This window comes from Phyllobates terribilis, unplaced genomic scaffold, assembly GCF_046119375.1.
Source record: "Phyllobates terribilis strain yellow unplaced genomic scaffold, ASM4611937v1 Scaffold_8__6_contigs__length_399053987, whole genome shotgun sequence".
In the NCBI taxonomy this organism is placed as follows: Eukaryota; Metazoa; Chordata; class Amphibia; order Anura; family Dendrobatidae; genus Phyllobates; species Phyllobates terribilis.
The window spans coordinates 206,840,289-206,864,433 of NW_027362768.1; the positions used below are offsets into that span (position 1 = coordinate 206,840,289).

General features: G+C 56.9%; 1 protein-coding gene across 2 annotated transcripts in view; it reads left to right on the plus strand.

Moving 5' to 3' along the window:
* LOC141157149 (G2/mitotic-specific cyclin-B1-like) overlaps window positions 1–24,145 on the plus strand; it is a 52,951-nt gene that overhangs the window by 8,551 nt on the left and 20,255 nt on the right. The window contains exons 1-2 of one of the 2 annotated variants that reach the window (XM_073644059.1): window positions 17,336–17,489; window positions 17,573–17,713. In XM_073644059.1, the coding sequence (XP_073500160.1) occupies window positions 17,469–17,489; window positions 17,573–17,713 (162 nt within the window). In that variant the 5' untranslated portion in view covers window positions 17,336–17,468. Of the gene's footprint in view, window positions 1–17,335; window positions 17,490–17,572; window positions 17,714–24,145 lie in introns of those variants that run through there. The other variant, XM_073644060.1, reaches the window with a different exon arrangement.

Sequence of the window (24,145 nt, forward strand, 5' to 3'; positions counted from 1 at the left end):
ACCATATATAAGGCACCTCCTCCAAAATGGAGGTGCCCGAGCAATGTTGTGGCAAAGCCTTCACTCTGCTTCAGCCCTCAGGTCCCGTTACCAGTTACCTGCCAGTCACCTGCCAGATTCCTGCTTGATACCTGCCTGATATCCGTTTACCTGCTTGCAAGCCTGCGGTCCGACGGTCTGCCTTCCGACACCTGTCAGTCTGTCTATGGACCAGCCTGCCCACTCACCTGGGAGCGCTCACCTGCTACCTGTCTGCTAGCCTACCTGGAGGCTCCGCCGTCACTTGCCGTGACCACCTGCCTGTCCAGAGACTCTTGCCTGCTCACCTGGGAGCGCTCACCTGCTACCTGTCTGCTAGCCTACCTGGAGGCTCTGCCGTCACTTGCCATGACCACCTGCCCGTCCAGAGACTCTTGCCCGCTCACCTGGGAGCGCTCACCTGCTACCTGCCTGCTAGCCTACTTGGAGGCTCTGCTGTCACTTGCCGTGACCACCTGCCTGTCCAAAGACTCTCGCCCGCTCACCTGGGAGCGCTCACCAGCCACCTGCCTGCTGTCCTTCTACCCAGAGACTGTCCCTGTCACTTGCCGTGAGAACCCGTCCTTCTACCCAGAGACTGTCCCTGTCACTTGCCGTGAGTACCCGTCCCTCTACTCAGAGACTGTCCCTGTCACTTGCCGTGACTACCTGCCCTTCTACCCAGAGACTGTCCCTGTCACTTGCCGTGACTACCTGCCCTTCTACCCAGAGACTGTCCCTGTCACTTGCCGTGACTACCTGCCCTTCTACCCAGAGACTGTCCCTGTCACTTGCCGTGACTACCTGCCCGTCTTCCCTGGGAGCCACCCGCTTCCTTACAAGGACCGCCCCCTTGTATAGTTGCTCAGAGGTTCCGCCTCCCAGACCCTTTACAGTTTGCTCGGGCCATGGAACCCGGTGGCACCCAAGCTCCCTCGCTCTCGGACCTATGTCATGAACTGTCCCGTCAGAGGTCCCAACAGGAGTCCATCCTGAGTCATCTGCGGAATGTCAACTCTCGCCTGGACACTCTGACTGCTCCACCAGCAACCACCGCTAGTGTCATGACTCGCAGCTCGGCAGCGCCGCTGCCCACCAATACCATGGCATCCTGCCCCAGACCCCGGCTTTCTGCACCTCCACGCTTCGGAGGCGACCCCGCTCAAGCTCGGGGCTTCATAAACCAGTGCACCCTGCACTTTGAACTCCTGTCCCACCAGTTTATCTCCGACCGGGCCAAAGTAGCCTTCATCATGTCCCATCTCACGGGGGAGGCACTGGCTTGGCTAAATCCTCTATGGGAGAGAGGAGACCCCCTGGTGTCCAACCTGCCAGCCTTTCTCACGGCTTTCCGGAAAGTCTTCGACGAACCCGGACGGAAGACCTCATCCGCATCATCTCTGCTACGCCTCCATCAAGGAAATCTCACCGTGGGCCAATATGCCATACGGTTCCGTACCCTTGCTTCGGAGCTGGCCTGGGATAACGACGCCCTGGTGTCTGTCTTTTGGGAGGGTCTGTCCGGCCGTATTAAAGATGAACTCGCCGGTCGGGACATACCTACCACTCTCGACGACTTAATAACTCTTGCCACCCGGATTGACATCCGGTTCCAGGAACGCGCCAAAGAAGTCACCTGTGAGAGGAGGTTTCCACGTCTAGCCTCTACCTTTCAGAAACCTGTCACTTCTCCCGTTACTCCCCAGGCACACTCACCCGAGCCTATGCAGGTCGACCAGACCAAGATGGTCAAAACCCGTCAAGAGTTACGCCGTGCCGAGGGGAGCTGCTTCTACTGTAGCAGTAAGGAGCACCGGATCCGTTCCTGCCCGGAGAGGTCGGGAAACGCCTGTGTCTAGGATCGCTCAGAGAGGTCGTCCTAGACAAGAGTAAACCCTCTCCATCTCTGTTGCTGTTGGTCTCTATCATCTGCGGGGAGAACCGTTATTTTGAACTAGCCCAACTTGACTCTGGAGCTGCCGGAAATCTAATTTCTCAGTTTCTGGTAGAGAAATACCGCATTCCCACCAAACCTCTAGCTGTACCCTTATCTGTCGCTGCCGTGGATGGGGGCCTCTTACCACATCCCATCCAACTCATCACCGAATCCATAACCCTGCAGGTGGGAATGCTGCACTCTGAGAGCATCTTCTTTCATGTTCTGCCTGGACTCTCTCACGCCCTCTTACTAGGCCTACCTTGGCTTCAGAGACATGCACCCGTGCTTGATTGGCAGACCGGAGAAGTCCTTCGCTGGGGACAGGACTGCCATAAGACTTGTTTAGTTCCTGTCCGTCCTTCTCCTACTCCAGCCAATCTACCTGGTCTTCCGGCTCCTTATTGGTCGTATGCGGACGTCTTTAATAAAAAGGAGGCAGAGACATTACCCCCTCATAGACCATACGACTGCCCAATCGACCTGATGCCCGGCGCTACTCCTCCCCGTGGGCGCATTTACCCTTTGTCCGCTGCTGAGACCCGATCCATGTCAGAATATATTGAGGAGAATCTGGCCCGGGGATTCATCCGGAAATCTACTTCCCCGGCGGGAGCAGGCTTCTTCTTCTTCAAAAAGAAGGATAGCTCACTCCGTCCCTGTATAGACTATAGAGGCCTTAACCAGATCATGGTGAAGAATAAATACCCCCTTCCGCTCATTCCGGAATTATTTGACCGTCTGAGGGGGGCTAGAATCTTCACCAAGCTGGACCTCCGTGGGGCGTATAACCTGGTCCGTATCCGTCAGGGGGATGAATGGAAGACGGCATTCAACACCCGGGACGGCCACTATGAATACCTGGTAATGCCCTTCGGTCTCTGTAACGCTCCCGCCGTCTTTCAAGAGTTGGTCAATGACATCTTCCGGGACCTTCTCTACTCCTGCGTAGTGGTGTACCTGGACGACATCTTGGTCTTCTCTCCGGATCTCCCCACACACCGGAGGGATGTTCGTCAGGTTCTGCTCAGGCTCAGGCAGAACCACCTCTACGCTAAATATGAGAAGTGCCTCTTTGAGCAGACCTCGCTTCCGTTTTTGGGCTACATAATTTCTCAGACCGGCCTACGAATGCATCCTGTGAAGCTGTCTGCCATCGAGAAGTGGCCTCGACCAGAGGGGTTGAAGGCTATTCAGCGGTTCCTGGGCTTCGCCAACTACTACCGCCTCTTCATACCGCACTTCTCTTCCCGGACTGCCCCAATCTCTGCGCTCACCCGTAAGGGCATTAATCCCAGAGAATGGCCGCCCGAAGCTGAGGAAGCCTTTCTTTCCTTAAAACAGGCTTTCTCTTCCGCCCCGGTGCTGCATCGCCCGGACGGCAACAAGCAATTCTTCCTGGAAGTTGACGCCTCCTCCTCTGGAGCTGGAGCGGTACTTACCCAAAAATCGTCTTCCGGGAGAATGGTAACTTGCGGCTTCTTCTCCAAACTCTTCTCCTCTTCCGAGCGCAACTATTCTATAGGAGACCGAGAGTTATTGGCCATTAAGCTGGCATTGGAGGAGTGGCGTTACCTGCTCGAGGGGGCTCTTCACCCGGTAATAATTTACACGGACCACAAGAACTTGGCTTACCTCCAGAGTGCCAAGAGACTTAACCCGCGCCAAGCCCGGTGGTCCTTGTTTTTTGCTCGTTTTGATTTTGTTCTTCATTTTCGCCCGGCTGACAAAAACATCAAAGCTGACGCCTTGTCCCGATCCTTCCTGGTGTCTGATCTTGAGGAGGAACCTAAACACATCATCGATCCCGCCAGAGTAATGCAGGTGGCCCCCGTGAGTCTAAATCGTCTCCCTCCCGGTAAGACGTTCGTAACGGTACCTGATCGGGAGAAGATCCTACACTGGGGTCACTCGTCTAAGCTTGCTGGCCATGCCGGTCAGAAAAAGACCCTCCAGCTTATCACCCGGTACTACTGGTGGCCTACCCTGCACAAGGACGTAATAGACTTTGTTTCTGCCTGTGTGTCCTGCGCCCGCAACAAGGTTCCGAGACACCTGCCAGCCGGTCGCCTCCTTCCTCTTCCAGTACCTGCTGCCCCCTGGCAGCATATAGCTATGGACTTCATAACAGATCTCCCTGTCTCTGCCGGTTGTACGGTCATTTGGGTGGTTGCTGACCGCTTTTCCAAAATGGCTCATTTCATTCCCCTGCCAGGCCTCCCGTCTGCACCCGAGCTGGCTAAAGACTTTATCCGCCACATCTTCCGTCTCCATGGCCTGCCCCTCCACATCGTGTCGGATCGTGGGGTTCAGTTCACCTCACGCTTCTGGAGAGCCACATGTAAGCTGCTAGACGTCACCCTGGACTTCTCCTCCGCATACCACCCACAGTCCAATGGTCAAGTGGAGCGGATCAATCAGATCCTGACCAGTTACCTCCGGCACTTCGTTAATGCCCACCATTCAGACTGGGTGGATCTCCTGCCATGGGCCGAATTCTCTTACAATAATCACGAGAGCGAATCTTCATCCAAATCCCCGTTTTTTGTAGTCTTCGGTCAGCATCCTCTGATCCCATTTCCCGTCTCCACCTCGGTGGACAATCCGGCTGCGGAATCTCTCGTTAGCAAATTTTCCTCCATTTGGGAGAGTACCCGATCCGCACTCCTTCAGTCGTCCGAGCGGATGAAAAAACACGCTGACAAAAAACGCCTGGATCCTCCACAATTCCGTCCTGGAGATAAAGTCTGGCTCTCGTCCAAGTATGTCCGGCTCAAGATTCCTTCCTACAAGTTAGGGCCTCGGTTCATCGGCCCACTAGAAGTTATCAAACAAATCAACCCAGTGGCCTATAAATTGAAACTCCTGGCCAACTTGCGGATCCCTAACTCCTTCCATGTATCTCTCCTCAAACCCGTGGTACTTAACTCTTTTTCCAAGTCTACAGGTACGCCTCCTGCTCCGGTTTCAGCTGAAAACGAGTTTGAGGTAGAGAACATTCTGGCCACCAAAAGGGTAAGAGGAAAAACCTTTTTTCTGGTAGATTGGAAGGGGTTTGGTCCTGAGGAGAGAACGTGGGAGCCCCGGGAGAACATCCATGCCCCTCTCATCCTTGATAAATTTCTGTCTGGCCTAAAAAAGGGGGGGCCTAAAGGGGGGGGTACTGTAGCGTCGGCGTCCCTGCCTCCTGCCGTCCCTTCCCCTCCCCTGCCGTCCCTTCCCTTCCCCTCACCTCTCCACTCCGTGCCCGGCGTCCTCCTCCCGCTCTGCTGGCAGCGCGCGCTGCTTCCCGGCCACTGTGCTTAGGGCGCGCGCGCGCGCTCCCCCTCTCTTAAAGGGGCCGCGCACGCCGTCCTAAGGAGTCCCCGGCCAATGGCCGGAGGATCTCACCATATATAAGGCACCTCCTCCAAAATGGAGGTGCCCGAGCAATGTTGTTGCAAAGCCTTCACTCTGCTTCAGCCCTCAGGTCTCGTTACCAGTTACCTGCCAGTCACCTGCCAGATTCCTGCTTGATACCTGCCTGATATCCGTTTACCTGCTTGCAAGCCTGCGGTCCGACGGTGTGCCTTCCAACACCTGTCAGTCTGTCTATGGACCAGCCTGCCCGCTCACCTGGGAGCTCTCACCTGCTACCTGTCTGCTAGCCTACCTGGAGGCTCCGCCGTCACTTGCCGTGACCACCTGCCTGTCCAGAGACTCTTGCCTGCTCACCTGGGAGCGCTCACCTGCTACCTGTCTGCTAGCCTACCTGGAGGCTCTGCCGTCACTTGCCGTGACCACCTGCCCGTCCAGAGACTCTTACCCGCTCACCTGGGAGCGCTCACCAGCTACCTGCCTGCTAGCCTACCTGGAGGCTCTGCCGTCACTTGCCGTGACCACCTGCCTGTCCAAAGACTCTCGCCCGCTCACCTGGGAGCGCTCACCAGCCACCTGCCTGCTGTCCTTCTACCCAGAGACTGTCCCTGTCACTTGCCGTGAGAACCCGTCCTTCTACCCAGAGACTGTCCCTGTCACTTGCCGTGAGTACCCGTCCTTCTACTCAGAGACTGTCCCTGTCACTTGCCGTGACTACCTGCCCTTCTACCCAGAGACTGTCCCTGTCACTTGCCGTGACTACCTGCCCTTCTATCCAGAGACTGTCCCTGTCACTTATAGGGCATACAGTGAGTGCAATGCTTACCAAAAATTTTGAGGCACTCCAATGCCCCTTGGAAATGACATGGAGGTCAGAGGGCCTTAACGAAACCATTTTTTCCATTTATAGCAACTGGGTCTCCTGTGCACTGTTGGCCTAAGCAGTGAATGGAAGGCTTTCCAAAAATTATGAGGAACTGCAATGCCCCTTGAAACAGACGTGGATTACAGCATAATAAAAACCTTCTACCCATTATTGGGGAGTGGGTCTCCCTTAGTTTTCGCCTCTGCATTGAAAAGCAAAAGATGACTAAAATTAGGAGGAAATGCAATGCCTGTTGGAAGAGTCGTGGAGGTTAGAGGTAATTAAAAACAACATTTAAATGCCCCTTGGAAGAGCTGTGTGTTATGCACACGCCCGGGCTAAGCGGCGTGTGCGTGTGATTGGTAGTGATTCCACTGGACCGTGCCGGAGAGTGAATGCCTGGAGGGGCGTGACTAAGTATTCACCCGATCCGACCAGGGTCGCACGACGGCATACGACGCCAGTGCACCAAGGAGGAACCGAGCAGAGGGACCAGGTGCTACTCCAGGACAGACCCCGGACACGGCTGTTGACCCACACAGGGGAATACAGGAACAGGCTGGTAGGCTGGCACACAGACTGGAGGGTATAGGCAGGCACGACTGGTATGCAGGCAGGCGGGTATGCAGGCAGGGGGGTAAAGGCAAGCACAGCTAGAGTGCAGACAGGGAGGCACTAGCAGGTAGGAACACAGGCGGGATAGGACCCAGTACACACCGGGACTCAGGAACAATACAGGCAGAGGGTTACAGGCAAGCACAGCTAGAGTGCAGACAAGGCTGAGCAGGGAGGACAGGGCTCTGTTCACACGGAACAGACAGGAAGGGAAAGACAGAGCCAGATACTCACACAGTACTTGCAGAGACAACAAGCAGGAGTTAGGTACGAGTTCAGACTCTGCAGAAAAAGGAAGGGAACGGACATAGAGGCAAAACAGGTAAAGGACAGGAGAGAGTTCAGACTGGAACTGAGTGTACGGAGGAGACCGACACTGCAGAGGGATACAGGAGCGGGTCTGGGAATACGGCCCCCAGAGAGGCGGAACGAACAGGCAAGGAGCGTGTTCAGACAGGACAGACCAGACGCAGGAGCGGGTCTAGGAAATCGGCCACTAGAAGGCGGAACGAACAGGCAAGGAGCGTGTTCAGACAGGACAGACCAGACACAGGAGCGGGTCTAGGAAATCGGCCACTAGAAGGCGAGAGGAACAGGCTAGGAGCGTGTTCAGACAGGACAGACAAGAGAACACAGAAAGGAGTCAGTTCAGACACGGGAGCTGAAACCGCAAAGCAGGAGACATACAGGACTCAGTTCAGACACGGGAGCTGATACCGCAAAGCAGGAGACATACAGGACTCAGTTCAGACACGGGAGCTGATACCGCAAAGCAGGAGACATACAGGACTCAGTTCAGACACGGGAGCTGATACCGCAAAGCAGGAGACATACAGGACACAGTTCAGACACGGGAACTGATACAAAAAGCAGGAGACAAGAGACGGGACCTGGCACCTTCAGAGTGCAAGCACACACTGAAGGAAACACTATGCTCAGGCAGGGATAGAAGGGAGCTGCTGAGCTATATACCAAGTGTCAGACAGCAATAGGCTGAGGACGCACAAGGGGTGTGACCCACAGCAGGTACAAAAAGCAGGAAGTGATCGGGCGCCGCCCTTAAGCAGCAGAGACAGACACAAACAGACAGCATGGAGGGAAGCCAGAGAGACATTCCGGACAGGAGATCAAGTGCGCGCTCCTGCACAGTGGGAAATGGACCACTATGCAAGGACGCCGCCAGGTATGTTACAGTACCTCCCCCCTTACGCCCCCTCTTCTTCAGGCCTGCCAGAATCTTCCGCAGGGAATTCGAGGGCCAGTCGTTCACTGGGTTGGAGGGGGACAGAGACTTAAGGGTAATCTCTGCTTCGAGGTACATCTTGTCAAGCTCACAGGAAGAAATAGACGGGTTATCACGTACATAATGAGGAAAAGTCACTGTCTCTTTGTTATCTGGTGGTATCCCGGAGGATTCAGGAAACAACTGGAGGTCCTCCGCCGGGTCAGAAGAGTGCAGAGGCTCAGAGAAAACAACTGCTTCAGAGTACACTAGGTCGGAGTCACTGGAGGAAGCAGGCGAGGTATCGGGTACCGAGTATAGGAAAGTCTCTGTCCATTCACCACCAGGTGGCACCCCGAAGGGTTCTGGAGACAGCTGGCGGTCCTCCGCCTGGTCAGAGGGGTGTAGAGACTCACGGGTAACCTCTGCTTCAGAGTACACTAGGTCGGACTCACTGGAGGAAGCAGGCGAGGTATCGGGTACCGAGTATAGGAAAGTCTCTGTCCATTCACCACCAGGTGGCACCCCGAAGGGTTCTGGAGACAGCTGGCGGTCCTCCGCCTGGTCAGAGGGGTGTAGAGACTCACGGGTAACTTCTGCTTCAGAGTACACTAGGTCGGACTCACTGGACGAAGCAAGCGAGGTATCAGATCCAGGATATAGGAAAGTCTCTGTCCATTCACCACCAGGTGGCACCCCGAAGGATTCTGAACACAACTGGAGGTCCTCCGCCTGGTCGGAGGGGTGTAGAGACTCAGGAGTAACCTCTGCTTCGGAGTACACTAAGTTGGACTCACTGGACGAAGCGAGCGAGGTATCAGGTACAGAGTATAGGAAAGTCTCTGTCCTTTCGCTACCAGGTAGCACCCCGAAGGGTTCAGGAGACAACTGGAGATCCTCCGCCTGGTCGGAGGGGTATAGAGACTCGGAGGTAACTACCACTTTGGGGTACCCATTGTCAGGCTCACAGGACGAAGCGGACAAAGTATTGAGTACCGGGTGTAGAGAAGTCTCTCTCCATTTGTCATCGAGTGGTATCCCGGAGGGTTCAGGAGGCAACAGGGGATCCTCCGCCAGGTAGTAGAGGTGCACAGACTCTGAGGTAACCACAGCTTTGGAGCATCCTTGGACATGCACACCGGTTAAAGAGAAAGAAGCATCTGATGCCGGGTGCAGGAAGTTCTCCTGTGTGGAGTCTGGATGGGCAGAAGTCTCTTCGGCCAGGAGAACTGGTGCACTACCCACGCACATTACCCATTGGGGTTTCTCCGGGATACAGGGAGATGAAGCTTCAGTAGGGACTTCAAGGTTGGGGTCAGGAGGTCTCAGGCAGGACAGACCCTGGCGTGACGGCTTGCCTCTAAGTCTAGCACGTCTGGGCTGCCTCTTGAGGTTGAGAGAAGTATTCCGGAAAGCGTAGTCACCCTGTGAGGATTCTGGGTGGGCAGTAGTCTCATTGGGCTGGAGGACTATTGCGCTACCCACACACATTACCCGTCGGGGCTGCTCCGGGATATTGGGAAGTGAAGCTTCAGCAGGGGCTTCAGAGTTAGGGTCCTCGAAGACCATACGAAAGGCCACCAGGAAGGCCTGCAGGTCAAGGATGACAGGATCCCATGCTTCCCATAGGGGGGTGACCCATTTCAAGGCATCACCCGCTAGGTAGTCAATCATAAAGGCCACTTTAGCCCAATCGGAAGGAAAATAGAGAGGGTAGGCCTTAAAGTGTAGCATGCATTGCTCCACAAATGCACGACACTGTCTTGGATCCCCATAGTAACGTGGCGGATCCGCAGGAACGAGGGCTGATAGATCCATCTGGACGGGTGCGTAACTCGCCTGGAACTCAGCTAAAGGGGGAAAAAAATGTATTTATTTTATTTTAATGCATGTATTCGATGGAAAAACTTCTCAAAGAGCGAAGGCCGTGGGGCTCAACGGGAACCATGGCCTGAGCATGCTGTTATGCACACGCCCGGGCTAAGCGGCGTGTGCGTGTGATTGGTAGTGATTCCACTGGACCGTGCCGGAGAGTGAATGCCTGGAGGGGCGTGACTAAGTATTCACCCGATCCGACCAGGGTCGCACGACGGCATACGACGCCAGTGCACCAAGGAGGAACCGAGCAGAGGGACCAGGTGCTACTCCAGGACAGACCCCGGACACGGCTGTTGACCCACACAGGGGAATACAGGAACAGGCTGGTAGGCTGGCACACAGACTGGAGGGTATAGGCAGGCACGACTGGTATGCAGGCAGGCGGGTATGCAGGCAGGGGGGTAAAGGCAAGCACAGCTAGAGTGCAGACAGGGAGGCACTAGCAGGTAGGAACACAGGCGGGATAGGACCCAGTACACACCGGGACTCAGGAACAATACAGGCAGAGGGTTACAGGCAAGCACAGCTAGAGTGCAGACAAGGCTGAGCAGGGAGGACAGGGCTCTGTTCACACGGAACAGACAGGAAGGGAAAGACAGAGCCAGATACTCACACAGTACTTGCAGAGACAACAAGCAGGAGTTAGGTACGAGTTCAGACTCTGCAGAAAAAGGAAGGGAACGGACATAGAGGCAAAACAGGTAAAGGACAGGAGAGAGTTCAGACTGGAACTGAGTGTACGGAGGAGACCGACACTGCAGAGGGATACAGGAGCGGGTCTGGGAATACGGCCCCCAGAGAGGCGGAACGAACAGGCAAGGAGCGTGTTCAGACAGGACAGACCAGACGCAGGAGCGGGTCTAGGAAATCGGCCACTAGAAGGCGGAACGAACAGGCAAGGAGCGTGTTCAGACAGGACAGACCAGACACAGGAGCGGGTCTAGGAAATCGGCCACTAGAAGGCGAGAGGAACAGGCTAGGAGCGTGTTCAGACAGGACAGACAAGAGAACACAGAAAGGAGTCAGTTCAGACACGGGAGCTGAAACCGCAAAGCAGGAGACATACAGGACTCAGTTCAGACACGGGAGCTGATACCGCAAAGCAGGAGACATACAGGACTCAGTTCAGACACGGGAGCTGATACCGCAAAGCAGGAGACATACAGGACTCAGTTCAGACACGGGAGCTGATACCGCAAAGCAGGAGACATACAGGACACAGTTCAGACACGGGAACTGATACAAAAAGCAGGAGACAAGAGACGGGACCTGGCACCTTCAGAGTGCAAGCACACACTGAAGGAAACACTATGCTCAGGCAGGGATAGAAGGGAGCTGCTGAGCTATATACCAAGTGTCAGACAGCAATAGGCTGAGGACGCACAAGGGGTGTGACCCACAGCAGGTACAAAAAGCAGGAAGTGATCGGGCGCCGCCCTTAAGCAGCAGAGACAGACACAAACAGACAGCATGGAGGGAAGCCAGAGAGACATTCCGGACAGGAGATCAAGTGCGCGCTCCTGCACAGTGGGAAATGGACCACTATGCAAGGACGCCGCCAGGTATGTTACACTGTGGAGTTCAGAGTGGCTTAAGAAGACGGTTTTAATGCCCCTTGGAAGAGACGTGGAGGTCACAGTAGCTTAACAAGACGGTTTCAATGCCCCTTGGAAGAGCTGTGGAGTTCAGAGTGGTTTAACAAGACGGTTTTAATGCCCCTTGGAAGAGACATGGAGGTCACAGTAGCTTAACAAGATGGTGTTAATTTCCCTTGGAAGAGACGTGGAGGTCATGGTAGCTTAACAAGACTGTTTTAATGCCCCTTGGAAGAGTGGTGGAGGTCACATTGGAATAAAAAGACAATATCAATGCCCCGTGGAAGAGACGTGGAGGTCACAGTAGCTTAACAAGACTGTTTTAATGCCCCTTGGAAGAGTGGTGGAGGTCGCAGTAGAATAAAAAGACAATATCAATGCCCCTTGGAAGAGTGGAAGAGTGGTGGAGGTCGCAGTGAAATAAAAAGACAATATCAATGCCCCTTGGAAGAGTGGTGGAGCTCACAGTAGCTTAACAAGACGGTTTTAATGCCCCTTGGAAGAGTGGTGGAGGTCACAGCAGCTTAACAAGACAGTTTTAATGCCACTTGGAAGAGACGTGGAGGTCACAGTAGCTTAACAAGAAGGTTTTAATGCCCCTTGGAAGAGAGGTGGAGGTCACAGTAGCTTAACAAGACAGTTTTAATGCCCTTGGAAGAGTGGTGGAGATAGCGTTAGCTTAACAAGACGGTTTTAATGCCCCTTGGAAGAGCTGTGGAGTTCAGAGTGGTTTAACAAGACGGTTTTAATGCCCCTTGAAGAGTGGTGGAGGTCACAGTAGCTTAACAAGACGGTTTTAATGCCCCTTGGAAGAGCTGTGGAGTTCAGAGTGGTTTAACAAGACAATTTTAATGCCCATTGGAAGAGTGGTGGAGGTCGCAGTGGAATAAAAGGACAATATCAATTCCCCTTGGAAGAGTGGTGGAGGTAGCAGTAGCTTAACAAGACGGTTTTAATGCCCCTTGGAAGAGCTGTGGAGTTCAGAGTGGTTTAACAAGACGGTTTTCATGCCCATTACAAGAGCCATGCAGTACAGCATATTAAAAACATTATTCCCATTATTGGGGAGTGGGTCTCCCATAGTCTTTGCCTATGCCTTCCAAGCAAAAGCTGCCAAAAATTAGGACGGAGGAACTTGCAATGCTGGCAACACGGACCACGGTCACCCTGGTGGCATAGTGGTGGTGGAGGCTGAGGATAAGGAGAAGAGCAAAATACAGCCGAAATGAAGAAGCGTATACCCATGTGTGGGTGTGAAGCGGTGCGTGGGAATACACCTCCCGAAATAACACAGTGGATTTGACTTTATGTTACTCTGCTGTCATTTGGTGGTGATGAGAAGTCTGGCCCAATCCGGCCCTTGTTCATTTTGATAAGGGTCAGCTTGTCAGCATTTTCAGTTGACAGGCGAGTGCGCTTATCTGTTATAATTCCCCCAGCGGCACTAAAAACACGCTCTGATAACACGCTAGCGGCAGGGCAGGCCAGGACCTCCAAGGTATACAGAGCGAGTTCATTCCAAGTGTCCAGCTTGGATACCCAATAATTAAAAGGCACAGAGGAATCACGGAGGACGCTGGTACGGCCGGCAAGGTACTCCCTCACCATCTTTTGAAACTTTCCACTCCTTGTGAGAGTACCCCGCGCCTCAGGGCCTGTAAGCTGGGCGGGTCTCAGAAAACTGTCTCAGAACGTTGACAGTGTTCCCCTGCCTCTGCTGGATTGGAGTTGTGTCTCTCTCGCCTGTACGCCTTGGTTGGGCAACGAACTGTGACCTCTGCCGCTAGCGTGTTCAGATGGGAATTTTTTTAACAGTTCTGCAGCAAGGGCCTTCTGGTACTGCCCCATTTTTGTAGACCTCTCCACTTCAGGAATAAGAGAGTGAAAGTTCTCCTTGTAGCGGGGGTCTAAAAGTGTCACCAACCAGTAATGACTGTCACCCAACATTTTGACAACGCGAGGGTCACGGTTAAGGCAGCGTAACATAAAGTCAGCCATGCGTGCCAGACTACTAACATTCAAGACTTCCGTGTCCTCACCAAGAGGATGACTGACCATGCTCTCCTCCTCCTCCTCCTCCTCCCCCCTGTCCTCAGGCCACCCATGCTGACCCGACGGTATGACAGTTGTACAGGTACTACCTTCTACAGCGCATGATACCAGCTCCTGTTCTTCCTCCTCCTCTCCCGCATTGTCCCCCAATGCACGCTGGGATGAGATGAGGCTGGACTGTGTGTAATCGCCCGCTACAGCTTCTTGATCCATCTCTGCATACTCTGGCTGCAATGCCTCCTCTTTAATTCTCTGCAGAGAGCGTTGCAAAAGACAGACAAGTGGGATGCTGACACTAATGATGGCGTCATCGCCACTCTCCATCTTGGTGGACTCCTCAAAGTTTGTCAGGATGGTACATATGTCAGACATCCAGGTCCACTCCTGAGGTCTTATGTGTGGAGTCTGACCTGAATATCGACGGCCTTGTTGCAGCTGGTACTCCACAACTGCTCTCTTCTGCTCACAAATCCTTTGCAACATGTGGAGGGTAGAGTTCCAACGTGTGGGGGCATCACACACCAGTCGGTGTGCCGGAAGCTGCAAACGCTGCTGCAACACAGCAAGGGCGGCGGAAGCTGTAGTCGACTTGTGAAAATGAGCTGACAGGCGACGTACTTTCGCGAGCAGATCTGGCAACTCAGGGTACGATTTAAGAAACCGCTGAACCACGAGGTTAAGCACATGAGCCAGGCATGGTACGTGTGTGATCTCGCCCCCCTCAGAGCCGCCACCAGGTTACGGCCATTGTCACACATGACCATGCCTGGATGTAGGTTCAGCGGTCTCAGCCACAGATCTGCCTGCTCTTTCACAGCTGTCCACAACTCACAAGCAGCGTGAGGTTTATCACCTAAGCTTACGAGTTTCAGCACAGCCTGTTGCCGCTTGGCTGAGGCAGTACTGCAGTGCTTCCAGCTTGTAACTGATGTGGTGATATCTGAGGTGAAGGCTGTACATGAGGAGGAGGAGGATGATGCGCAGGAGCTGTACACTGTGGGGGCAACTCTGACTGACATAGGGCCCGAAATCCTCGGTGTGGGGAGTATATGTTCCGTCCCAAGATCCGACTGGGTCCCGGCTTCCACTATGTTTACCCAGTGTGCCGTCAGGGAGATGTACCGTCCCTGGCCACAAGCATTTGTCCAAGTGTCCGTTGTCAGGTGGACTCTCCCAGTAACTGCGTTGTTGAGGGCACGGCAGATGTTTTGGGACACGTGCTTGTATAGTGCGGGGATGGCACACCGGGCAAAATAGTGTAGGCTGGGGACTGAGTACCGAGGGAAGGCCACCGCCATAAGGTTGCAGAAGGATTCCGTCTCCACCAGCCTAAAAGGCAGCATTAACAACTCAAGCAGTCGTGAAATGTGCGAATTTAGTACTGTGGCCTGTGGGGCGTTAGCTGCGAATTTCCGCTTCGTTCAAAGGTCTGGGATATGGACAATTGAACGCTGCGGTGGGACGTGGACGTTGATGCTGTTTCTTGAGAAACTGCCATAACAAGTGAAGGCTGAGAGGAGGGGGCATCTTTGCATGCAGTATGGACAGGGGATTGCCTTGCACACACAACAGGGGGTTCTCTTACAAGCACAACAGCGGAAGAAGCAGTGGTGACACCCGCTGACAATGGTCGTGGACCCTGGGGTTCGCCCCACAAAGTCGGGTGCTTTTCTGCCATGTGCCTGATCATGCTGGTGGTGGTCAGGCTGGTAGTTTTGTCACCCCTGCTGATGCTGGCCTGGCAGGTGGTACAAATGGCCTTTTTGGGGTTATCAGCAGAGTCTTTAAAAAAATTCCAGACTCTGGAAGACCTACCGGTTGTACTGGCAAGGTCCCTCGTGTTGGTGTTACGGGGAGCGGTTGCATGTCTTCTGTTTGCGGCCACCACACTGCTTCTTCCTGCCTGTTGGGGTACTCTGCCTCCCTCACCCTGTGTGCTGCTGGCCTCACTCTGCGTGTCCTCCTGCCACGTTGGGTCAGTTACTAGATCATCCACCACCTCCTCCTCTTCCACTTGCGCACCACGATGCTCCTCCTCACTTTGTGGCAATTGTGTCTCGTCATCGTCCACCTCTTGTGACCAATTGCCAGCGTCGCCTTCCTGTGGCCGTGGCTGTTCAAATATTTGGGCATCGCAACATGGGATCTCCTCTTCCACCACATCAAGCGGAGCAGGCGAGGGGCACAAATCTGGAAATGGACCAGTGAACAGCTCTTCAGAGTGCCCAAGTGAGGGATCAGTTGCTGTCTGACGACACTCGGCATGGTGGGAGGAAGGAGCATCAGGGTGAGGAGGAGTATGCGGTCGAGACTCACGGCTACTAAGAGTTGACCGCGTGGAAGACAGACCGGAGGTGGTGGTGCCCAGGTAAACTGGAAGTATTATCTGCTATCCAATTAATAACCTGTTCACACTGATCAGTTCGCAATACTGGTGTTGTTCTGTGCTTCCCTAGTAATTCGGTCAAGAAGTGGGAGCGAGAAGATGTGGCTGTTGGTTGTGGCACATTTTCACCTTGGCCACGGCCCCGTCCTCTGCATGCACCATCAACAGAACGTCCAGTTCCACGTCCCTTGCCATGCGCCTTGCCCATTGTAAAGGAAGTAAAATAGCTTACACTCGCACTATCAATGGAAAAAGGGTAATAAAAAGGAGATTTGAACCGTGGAAGAGGAAAACCACAGTTCTATTTCTCTGGCCTTCACCCGACTCTTTTAAACAGATATATTTGTGTCTGAACAGTCAGGGAGACACTATTACTGTTTTTTCTTATTGAAAAAAGGCCAAAAGCTGGATAATACTGAGATTTGAACCGTGGAACTGGAAAACCAAACTTCTAGTTATCTGGCCGAAACCAGAATATTTTAAACAGATATATTTGTGTCTGAACAGTCATAGACACACTCAATTTTTTTTTTTTTTTGGGGGGGGGGGATACTGAAAGGTTAATAAGACGCGTATTTGTACAGTCTGACGGAGGAAAAAAAAAGGATTTTTCCTGGCCCCCGAGACCTGGAGCTAAGTCCAGCAATTTCAGCAACAGGAGCAGCACACAGGACTGTAATGCAGTGTTTGCTGGTATAACCACTGCGTTTCCTATACAGCCTGCCTGATATCTGGGATAGATATTAGTCCTGAGAAGGACTGTTTGTTTGATCTGGCAGCCTTTACAGACCCTACACTAACTATTTTGCAGGATATATCTCTCCCTAGCTCAGAAGCACTGACCCTACACTGTCTGATCCAGAGCGACTGTGTCCAAGATGGCGGCGCCCGGTTTTAAATACTCGAGGTGACGCTGTGCAGCCAGCCAATCACTGTAATGCCCACAAACAACATGGCGGCGGCATTACAGTGACTGGCTGGCAATCCCTGCATGTTCATTGGCTCTGTAAAGAGCGCCAAACATGCAGGGCGGAGACCCGAGCTATCGCCCGAGTAACCCGGAAATGCTCGGTGCTCGCCTAATATCCCGAGTAGCGTAACGCTCGGGCGAGTACCGAGCAGTGTCGCACATATTCGCTCAACAGTACTAATACTACAATATTTATGGTAGCAGCTTTGGGTCTAATACTACAATATTTACGGTACCAACTCTGGGGCTTTACTACAATATTTACGCTAGCTGCTCCGGGTGTGATATTACAATATTTTTGGTTGCGGCTTGTGGCGCTCATATTACAATATCTGCGGTAGCAGCTGTGGCTCGCCCATCTCCCTGTGATAACTGCCTGCACTTTGTTGCCAGGGCTCATGGCACCGCCCTTCCTCCTCCTTCTCCATGGTAACGCATTGTATAGGAGCAGTCATCATCCAATCAGAAGACAGAGACTGTTTAAACCGACCAATAGGAAGAGGGGATCGCGGGCTTTAAACGGTTTGTACGGAACCGGCGCCGCAGTAGTGTGCGGGGAGCGGAGGAGAGCGGCATGGCTGTGCGGGTCACACGGGTGAGCGGCCGCGGGCGGCGCCGTTATTGCCCCCGGGGAGGGCCCGTTTACTGCCGCCGCTGATGACGCTTCTTCTCTTGCAGAACATGATGTCCAATGCGGAGAACAATGTGAAGAGCGGGATGGCGGGGAAGCGGCCGGGGGTCTCTAAGCCTGGACTGCGCCCCCGCACCGCCCTGGGGGACATCGGAAACAAGGCGGAGACGAAGACGGCGCCGAGAAAAGTAAGGGGCCGCCTGCGGGGGGCGCTGTGTGAGGAGGGAGGGGAGCAGTGCTGTGTGTGAGGAGGAGGAGGAGGGGGGGAGCAGTGCTGTGTAGGAGGAGGAGGAGGAGGGGGGGAGCAGTGCTGTGTGTGAGGAGGAGGAGGACGGGGGAGCAGTGCTGTGTGTGAGGAGGAGGAGGACGGGGGAGCAGTGCTGTGTGTGAGGAGGAGGAGGACGGGGGAGCAGTGCTGTGTGTGAGGAGGAGGAGGAGGGGGGAGCAGTGCTGTGTGTGAGGAGGAGGAGGACGGGGGAGCAGTGCTGTGTGTGAGGAGGAGGAGGAGGGGGGAGCAGTGCTGTGTGTGAGGAGGAGGAGGACGGGGGAGCAGTGCTGTGTGTGAGGAGGAGGAGGAGGGGGGAGCAGTGCTGTGTGTGAGGAGGAGGAGGAGGGGGGAGCAGTGCTGTGTGTGAGGAGGAGGAGGAGGGGGGAGCAGTGCTGTGTGTGAGGAGGAGGAGGAGGGGGGAGCAGTGCTGTGTGTGAGGAGGAGGGGGAGCAGTGCTGTGTGTGAGGAGGAGGAGGAGGGGGGAGCAGTGCTGTGTGAGGAGGAGGAGGAGGGGGGAGCAGTGCTGTGTGAGGAGGAGGAGGAGGGGGGAGCAGTGCTGTGTGAGGAGGAGGAGGAGGGGGGAGCAGTGCTGTGTGAGGAGGAGGAGGAGGGGGGAGCAGTGCTGTGTGAGGAGGAGGAGGGAGCAGTGCTGTGTGAGGAGGAGGAGGAGGGGGGAGCAGTGCTGTGTGAGGAGGAGGAGGAGGGGGGAGCAGTGCTGTGTGAGGAGGAGGAGGAGGGGGGAGCAGTGCTGTGTGAGGAGGAGGAGGAGGGGGGAGCAGTGCTGTGTGAGGAGGAGGAGGAGGGGGGAGCAGTGCTGTGTGTGAGGAGGAGGAGGGGGGAGCAGTGCTGTGTGTGAGGAGGAGGAGGGGGGAGCAGTGCTGTGTGTGAGGAGGGGGGGGGAGCAGTGCTGTGTGTGAGGAGGAGGAGGGGGGAGCAGTGCTGTGTGTGAGGAGGGGGGGGGAGCAGTGCTGTGTGTGAGGAGGGGGGGGGAGCAGTGCTGTGTGAGAGGAGGAGGAGGGAGGGGAGCAGTGCTGTGTGTGAGGAGGGAGGGGAGCAGTGCTGTGTGTGAGGAGGAGGGGGGAGCAGTGCTGTGTGTGAGGAGGAGGAGGGGGGAGCAGTGCTGTGTGTGAGGAGGAGGAGGGGGGGGAGCAGTGCTGTGTGAGGAGGGAGGGGAGCAGTGCTGTGTGAGGAGGGAGGGGAGCAGTGCTGTGTGTGAGGAGGAGGAGGAGGGGGGAGCAGTGCTGTGTGTGAGGAGGAGGAGGGGGGAGCAGTGCTGTGTGAGAGGAGGAGGAGGAGGAGGGGGGGAGCAGTGCTGTGTGAGGAGGAGGAGGAGGGGGGAGCAGTGCTGTGTGAGGAGGAGGAGGAGGGGGGAGCAGTGCTGTGTGTGAGGAGGAGGAGGGGGGAGCAGTGCTGTGTGTGAGGAGGAGGAGGGGGGAGCAGTGCTGTGTGTGAGGAGGAGGAGGGGGGAGCAGTGCTGTGTGTGAGGAGGAGGAGGGGGGAGCAGTGCTGTGTGTGAGGAGGAGGAGGGGGGAGCAGTGCTGTGTGTGAGGAGGGGGGGGGAGCAGTGCTGTGTGAGAGGAGGAGGAGGGAGGGGAGCAGTGCTGTGTGTGAGGAGGGAGGGGAGCAGTGCTGTGTGTGAGGAGGAGGAGGAGGGGGGAGCAGTGCTGTGTGTGAGGAGGAGGAGGGGGGAGCAGTGCTGTGTGTGAGGAGGAGGAGGGGGGAGCAGTGCTGTGTGTGAGGAGGAGGAGGGGGGGGAGCAGTGCTGTGTGAGGAGGGAGGGGAGCAGTGCTGTGTGAGGAGGGAGGGGAGCAGTGCTGTGTGAGAGGAGGAGGAGGGGGGGAGCAGTGCTGTGTGGGAGGAGGAGGAGGGGGGGAGCAGTGCTGTGTGGGAGGAGGAGGAGGGGGGGAGCAGTGCTGTGTGGGAGGAGGAGGGGGGGAGCAGTGCTGTGTGTGAGGAGGGGGGGAGCAGTGCTGTGTGAGAGGAGGAGGGGGGGAGCAGTGCTGTGTGAGAGGAGGAGGAGGGGGGAGCAGTGCTGTGTGTGAGGAGGAGGGGGGAGCAGTGCTGTGTGAGAGGAGGAGGAGGGGGGGAGCAGTGCTGTGTGAGGAGGGAGGGGAGCAGTGCTGTGTGAGAGGAGGAGGAGGGGGGGGGAGCAGTGCTGTGTGAGGAGGGAGGGGAGCAGTGCTGTGTGAGAGGAGGAGGAGGGAGGGGAGCAGTGCTGTGTGAGAGGAGGAGGAGGGGGGGAGCAGTGCTGTGGGAGGAGGAGGGGGGGAGCAGTGCTGTGGGAGGAGGAGGGGGGGAGCAGTGCTGTGTGAGAGGAGGAGGAGGGGGGGAGCAGTGCTGTGTGAGAGGAGGAGGAGGGGGGGAGCAGTGCTGTGTGGGAGGAGGAGGAGGGGGGAGCAGTGCTGTGTGGGAGGAGGAGGAGGGGGGGAGCAGTGCTGTGTGGGAGGAGGAGGGGGGGAGCAGTGCTGTGTGGGAGGAGGAGGGGGGGAGCAGTGCTGTGTAGGAGGAGGAGGAGGGGGGGAGCAGTGCTGTGTGAGAGGAGGAGGAGGGGGGGAGCAGTGCTGTGAGAGGAGGAGGAGGGGGGGAGCAGTGCTGTGTGAGAGGAGGAGGGGGGGAGCAGTGCTGTGTGAGAGGAGGAGGAGGAGGGGGGGGAGCAGTGCTGTGTGAGAGGAGGAGGGGGGGGAGCAGTGCTGTGTGAGAGGAGGAGAAGGGGGGGAGCAGTGCTGTGTGAGAGGAGGAGGAGGGGGGAGCAGTGCTGTGTGAGAGGAGGAGGAGGGGGGAGCAGTGCTGTGTGAGAGGAGGAGGAGGGGGGAGCAGTGCTGTGTGAGAGGAGGAGGAGGGGGAGCAGTGCTGTGTGAGAGGAGGAGGAGGGGGGAGCAGTGCTGTGTGTGAGGAGGAGGAGGGGGGGAGCAGTGCTGTGTGAGAGGAGGAGGAGGGGAGCAGTGCTGTGTGAGGAGGGGAGGGGAGCAGTGCTGTGTGAGAGGAGGAGGAGGAGGGAGGGCAGTGCTGTGTGGCTGCTGTTCTGTGAGGAGGGAGGGAGGGCAGTGCTGTGTGGCTGCTGTTCTGTGAGGAGGGAGGGGGGGCAGTGCTGTGTGGCTGCTGTTCTGTGAGGAGGGGGGAGCAGTGCTGTGTGGCTGCTGTTCTGTGAGGAGGGAGGGGGGGCAGTGCTGTGTGGCTGCTGTTCTGTGAGGAGGGAGGGGGGGCAGTGCTGTGTGGCTGCTGTTCTGTGAGGAGGGGGGAGCAGTGCTGTGTGGCTGCTGTTCTGTGAGGAGGGGGGGGCAGTGCTGTGTGGCTGCTGTTCTGTGAGGAGGGAGGGGGGGCAGTGCTGTGGCTGCTGTTCTGTGAGGAGGGGAGGGGGGCAGTGCTGTGTGGCTGCTGTTCTGTGAGGAGGGGGGGCAGTGCTGTGTGGCTGCTGTTCTGTGAGGAGGAGGGGGGGCAGTGCTGTGTGGCTGCTGTTCTGTGAGGAGGGAGGGGGGGCAGTGCTGTGTGGCTGCTGTTCTGTGAGGAGGGAGGGAGGGCAGTGCTGTGTGGCTGCTGTTCTGTGAGGAGGGGGGGGGGCAGTGCTGTGTGGCTGCTGTTCTGTGAGGAGGAGGGGGGAGCAGTGCTGTGTGGCTGCTGTTCTGTGAGGAGGGGGGGCAGTGCTGTGTGGCTGCTGTTCTGTGAGGAGGGGGGGGCAGTGCTGTGTGGCTGCTGTTCTGTGAGGAGGGGGGAGCAGTGCTGTGTGGCTGCTGTTCTGTGAGGAGGGGGGGGGCAGTGCTGTGTGAGGAGGGGGGGACAGTGCTGTGTGGCTGCTGTTCTATGAGGAGGGAGGGAGGGCAGTGCTGTGTGGCTGCTGTTCTGTGAGGAGGGAGGGAGGGCAGTGCTGTGTGACTGCTGTTCTGTGAGGAGGGAGGGGGGGCAGTGCTGTGTGGCTGCTGTTCTGTGAGGAGGGGGGGCAGTGCTGTGTGGCTGCTGTTCTGTGAGGAGGGGGGGGCAGTGCTGTGTGGCTGCTGTTCTGTGAGGAGGGAGGGGGGGCAGTGCTGTGTGGCTGCTGTTCTGTGAGGAGGGGGGAGCAGTGCTGTGTGGCTGCTGTTCTGTGAGGAGGGGGGGGCAGTGCTGTGTGAGGAGGGGGGGACAGTGCTGTGTGGCTGCTGTTCTATGAGGAGGGAGGGAGGGCAGTGCTGTGTGGCTGCTGTTCTGTGAGGAGGAGGGGGGGCAGTGCTGTGTGGCTGCTGTTCTGTGAGGAGGGGGGGAGCAGTGCTGTGTGGCTGCTGTTCTGTGAGGAGGGGGGGGGCAGTGCTGTGTGAGGAGGGGGGGACAGTGCTGTGTGGCTGCTGTTCTATGAGGAGGGAGGGAGGGCAGTGCTGTGTGGCTGCTGTTCTGTGAGGAGGGGGGGCAGTGCTGTGTGGCTGCTGTTCTGTGAGGAGGGGGGGCAGTGCTGTGTGGCTGCTGTTCTGTGAGGAGGGGGGGTAGTGCTGTGTGGCTGCTGTTCTGTGAGGAGGGGGGGGCAGTGCTGTGTGGCTGCTGTTCTGTGAGGAGGGGGGGGGGCAGTGCTGTGTGGCTGCTGTTCTGTGAGGAGGGGGGGGGCAGTGCTGTGTGGCTGCTGTTCTGTGAGGAGGGAGGGGGAGCAGTGCTATGTGGCTGCTGTTCTGTGAGGAGGGAGGGGGAGCAGTGCTGTGTGGCTGCTGTTCTGTGAGGAGGGAGGGGGAGCAGTGCTATGTGGCTGCTGTTCTGTGAGGAGGGGAGGGGGAGCAGTGCTGTGTGGCTGCTGTTCTGTGAGGAGGGGGGGAGCAGTGCTGTGTGGCTGCTGTTCTGTGAGGAGGGAGGGGGAGCAGTGCTATGTGGCTGCTGTTCTGTGAGGAGGGGGGGGGCAGTGCTGTGTGGCTGCTGTTCTGTGAGGAGGAGGGGGGGGCAGTGCTGTGTGGCTGCTGTTCTGTGAGGAGGGGGGGAGCAGTGCTGTGTGGCTGCTGTTCTGTGAGGAGGGGGGGAGCAGTGCTGTGTGTGAGGAGGGAGGGGGGCAGTGCTGTGTGGCTGCTGTTCTGTGAGGAGGGAGGGGGAGCAGTGCTATGTGGCTGCTGTTCTGTGAGGAGGGGGGGAGCAGTGCTGTGTGGCTGCTGTTCTGTGAGGAGGGAGGGGGGCAGTGCTGTGTGGCTGCTGTTCTGTGAGGAGGGAGGGGGAGCAGTGCTATGTGGCTGCTGTTCAGTGAGGAGGGGGGGAGCAGTGCTGTGTGGCTGCTGTTCTGTGAGGAGGGGGAGCAGTGCTGTGTGGCTGCTGTTCTGTGAGGAGGGGGGGAGCAGTGCTGTGTGGCTGCTGTTCAGTGAGGAGGGGGGGAGCAGTGCTGTGTGGCTGTTGTTCTGTGAGGAGGGGGAGCAGTGCTGTGTGTGAGGAGGAGGGGGGGAGCAGTGCTGTGTGTGAGGAGGAGGGGGGGAGCAGTGCTGTGTGTGAGGAGGAGGGGGGGGCAGTGCTGTGTGGCTGCTGTTCTGTGAGGAGGGAGGGGGAGCAGTGCTGTGTGGCTGCTGTTCTGTGTGGAGGGAGGGGGGAGCAGTGCTGTGTGGCTGCTGTTCTGTGAGGAGGGGGGCAGTGCTGTGTGGCTGCTGTTCTGTGAGGAGGGAGGGGGAGCAGTGCTGTGTGGCTGCTGTTCTGTGAGGAGGGAGGGGGGGCAGTGCTGTGTGGCTGCTGTTCTGTGAGGAGGGAGGGGGGCAGTGCTGTGTGGCTGCTGTTCTGTGAGGAGGAGGGGGGGCAGTGCTGTGTGGCTGCTGTTCTGTGAGGAGGGGGGGGCAGTGCTGTGTGGCTGCTGTTCTGTGAGGAGGGGGGGGCAGTGCTGTGTGGCTGCTGTTCTGTGAGGAGGGGGGGGCAGTGCTGTGTGGCTGCTGTTCTGTGAGGAGGGGGGGAGCAGTGCTGTGTGGCTGCTGTTCTGTGAGGAGGGGGGGAGCAGTGCTGTGTGGCTGCTGTTCTGTGAGGAGGGAGGGGGGGCAGTGCTGTGTGGCTGCTGTTCTGTGAGGAGGGGGGGCCAGTGCTGTGTGGCTGCTGTTCTGTGAGGAGGGGGGGAGCAGTGCTGTGTGGCTGCTGTTCTGTGAGGAGGGGGGAGCAGTGCTGTGTGGCTGCTGTTCTGTGAGGAGGGGGGGAGCAGTGCTGTGTGGCTGCTGTTCTGTGAGGAGGGGGGGAGCAGTGCTGTGTGGCTGCTGTTCTGTGAGGAGGGGGGCAGTGCTGTGTAACTGCTGTTCTGTGAGGAGGGGGGGCCAGTGCTGTGTGGCTGCTGTTCTGTGAGGAGGGAGGGGGGCAGTGCTGTGTGACTGCTGTTCTGTGAGGAGGGAGGGGGGGCAGTGCTGTGTGACTGCTGTTCTGTGAGGAGGGAGGGGGGGCAGTGCTGTGT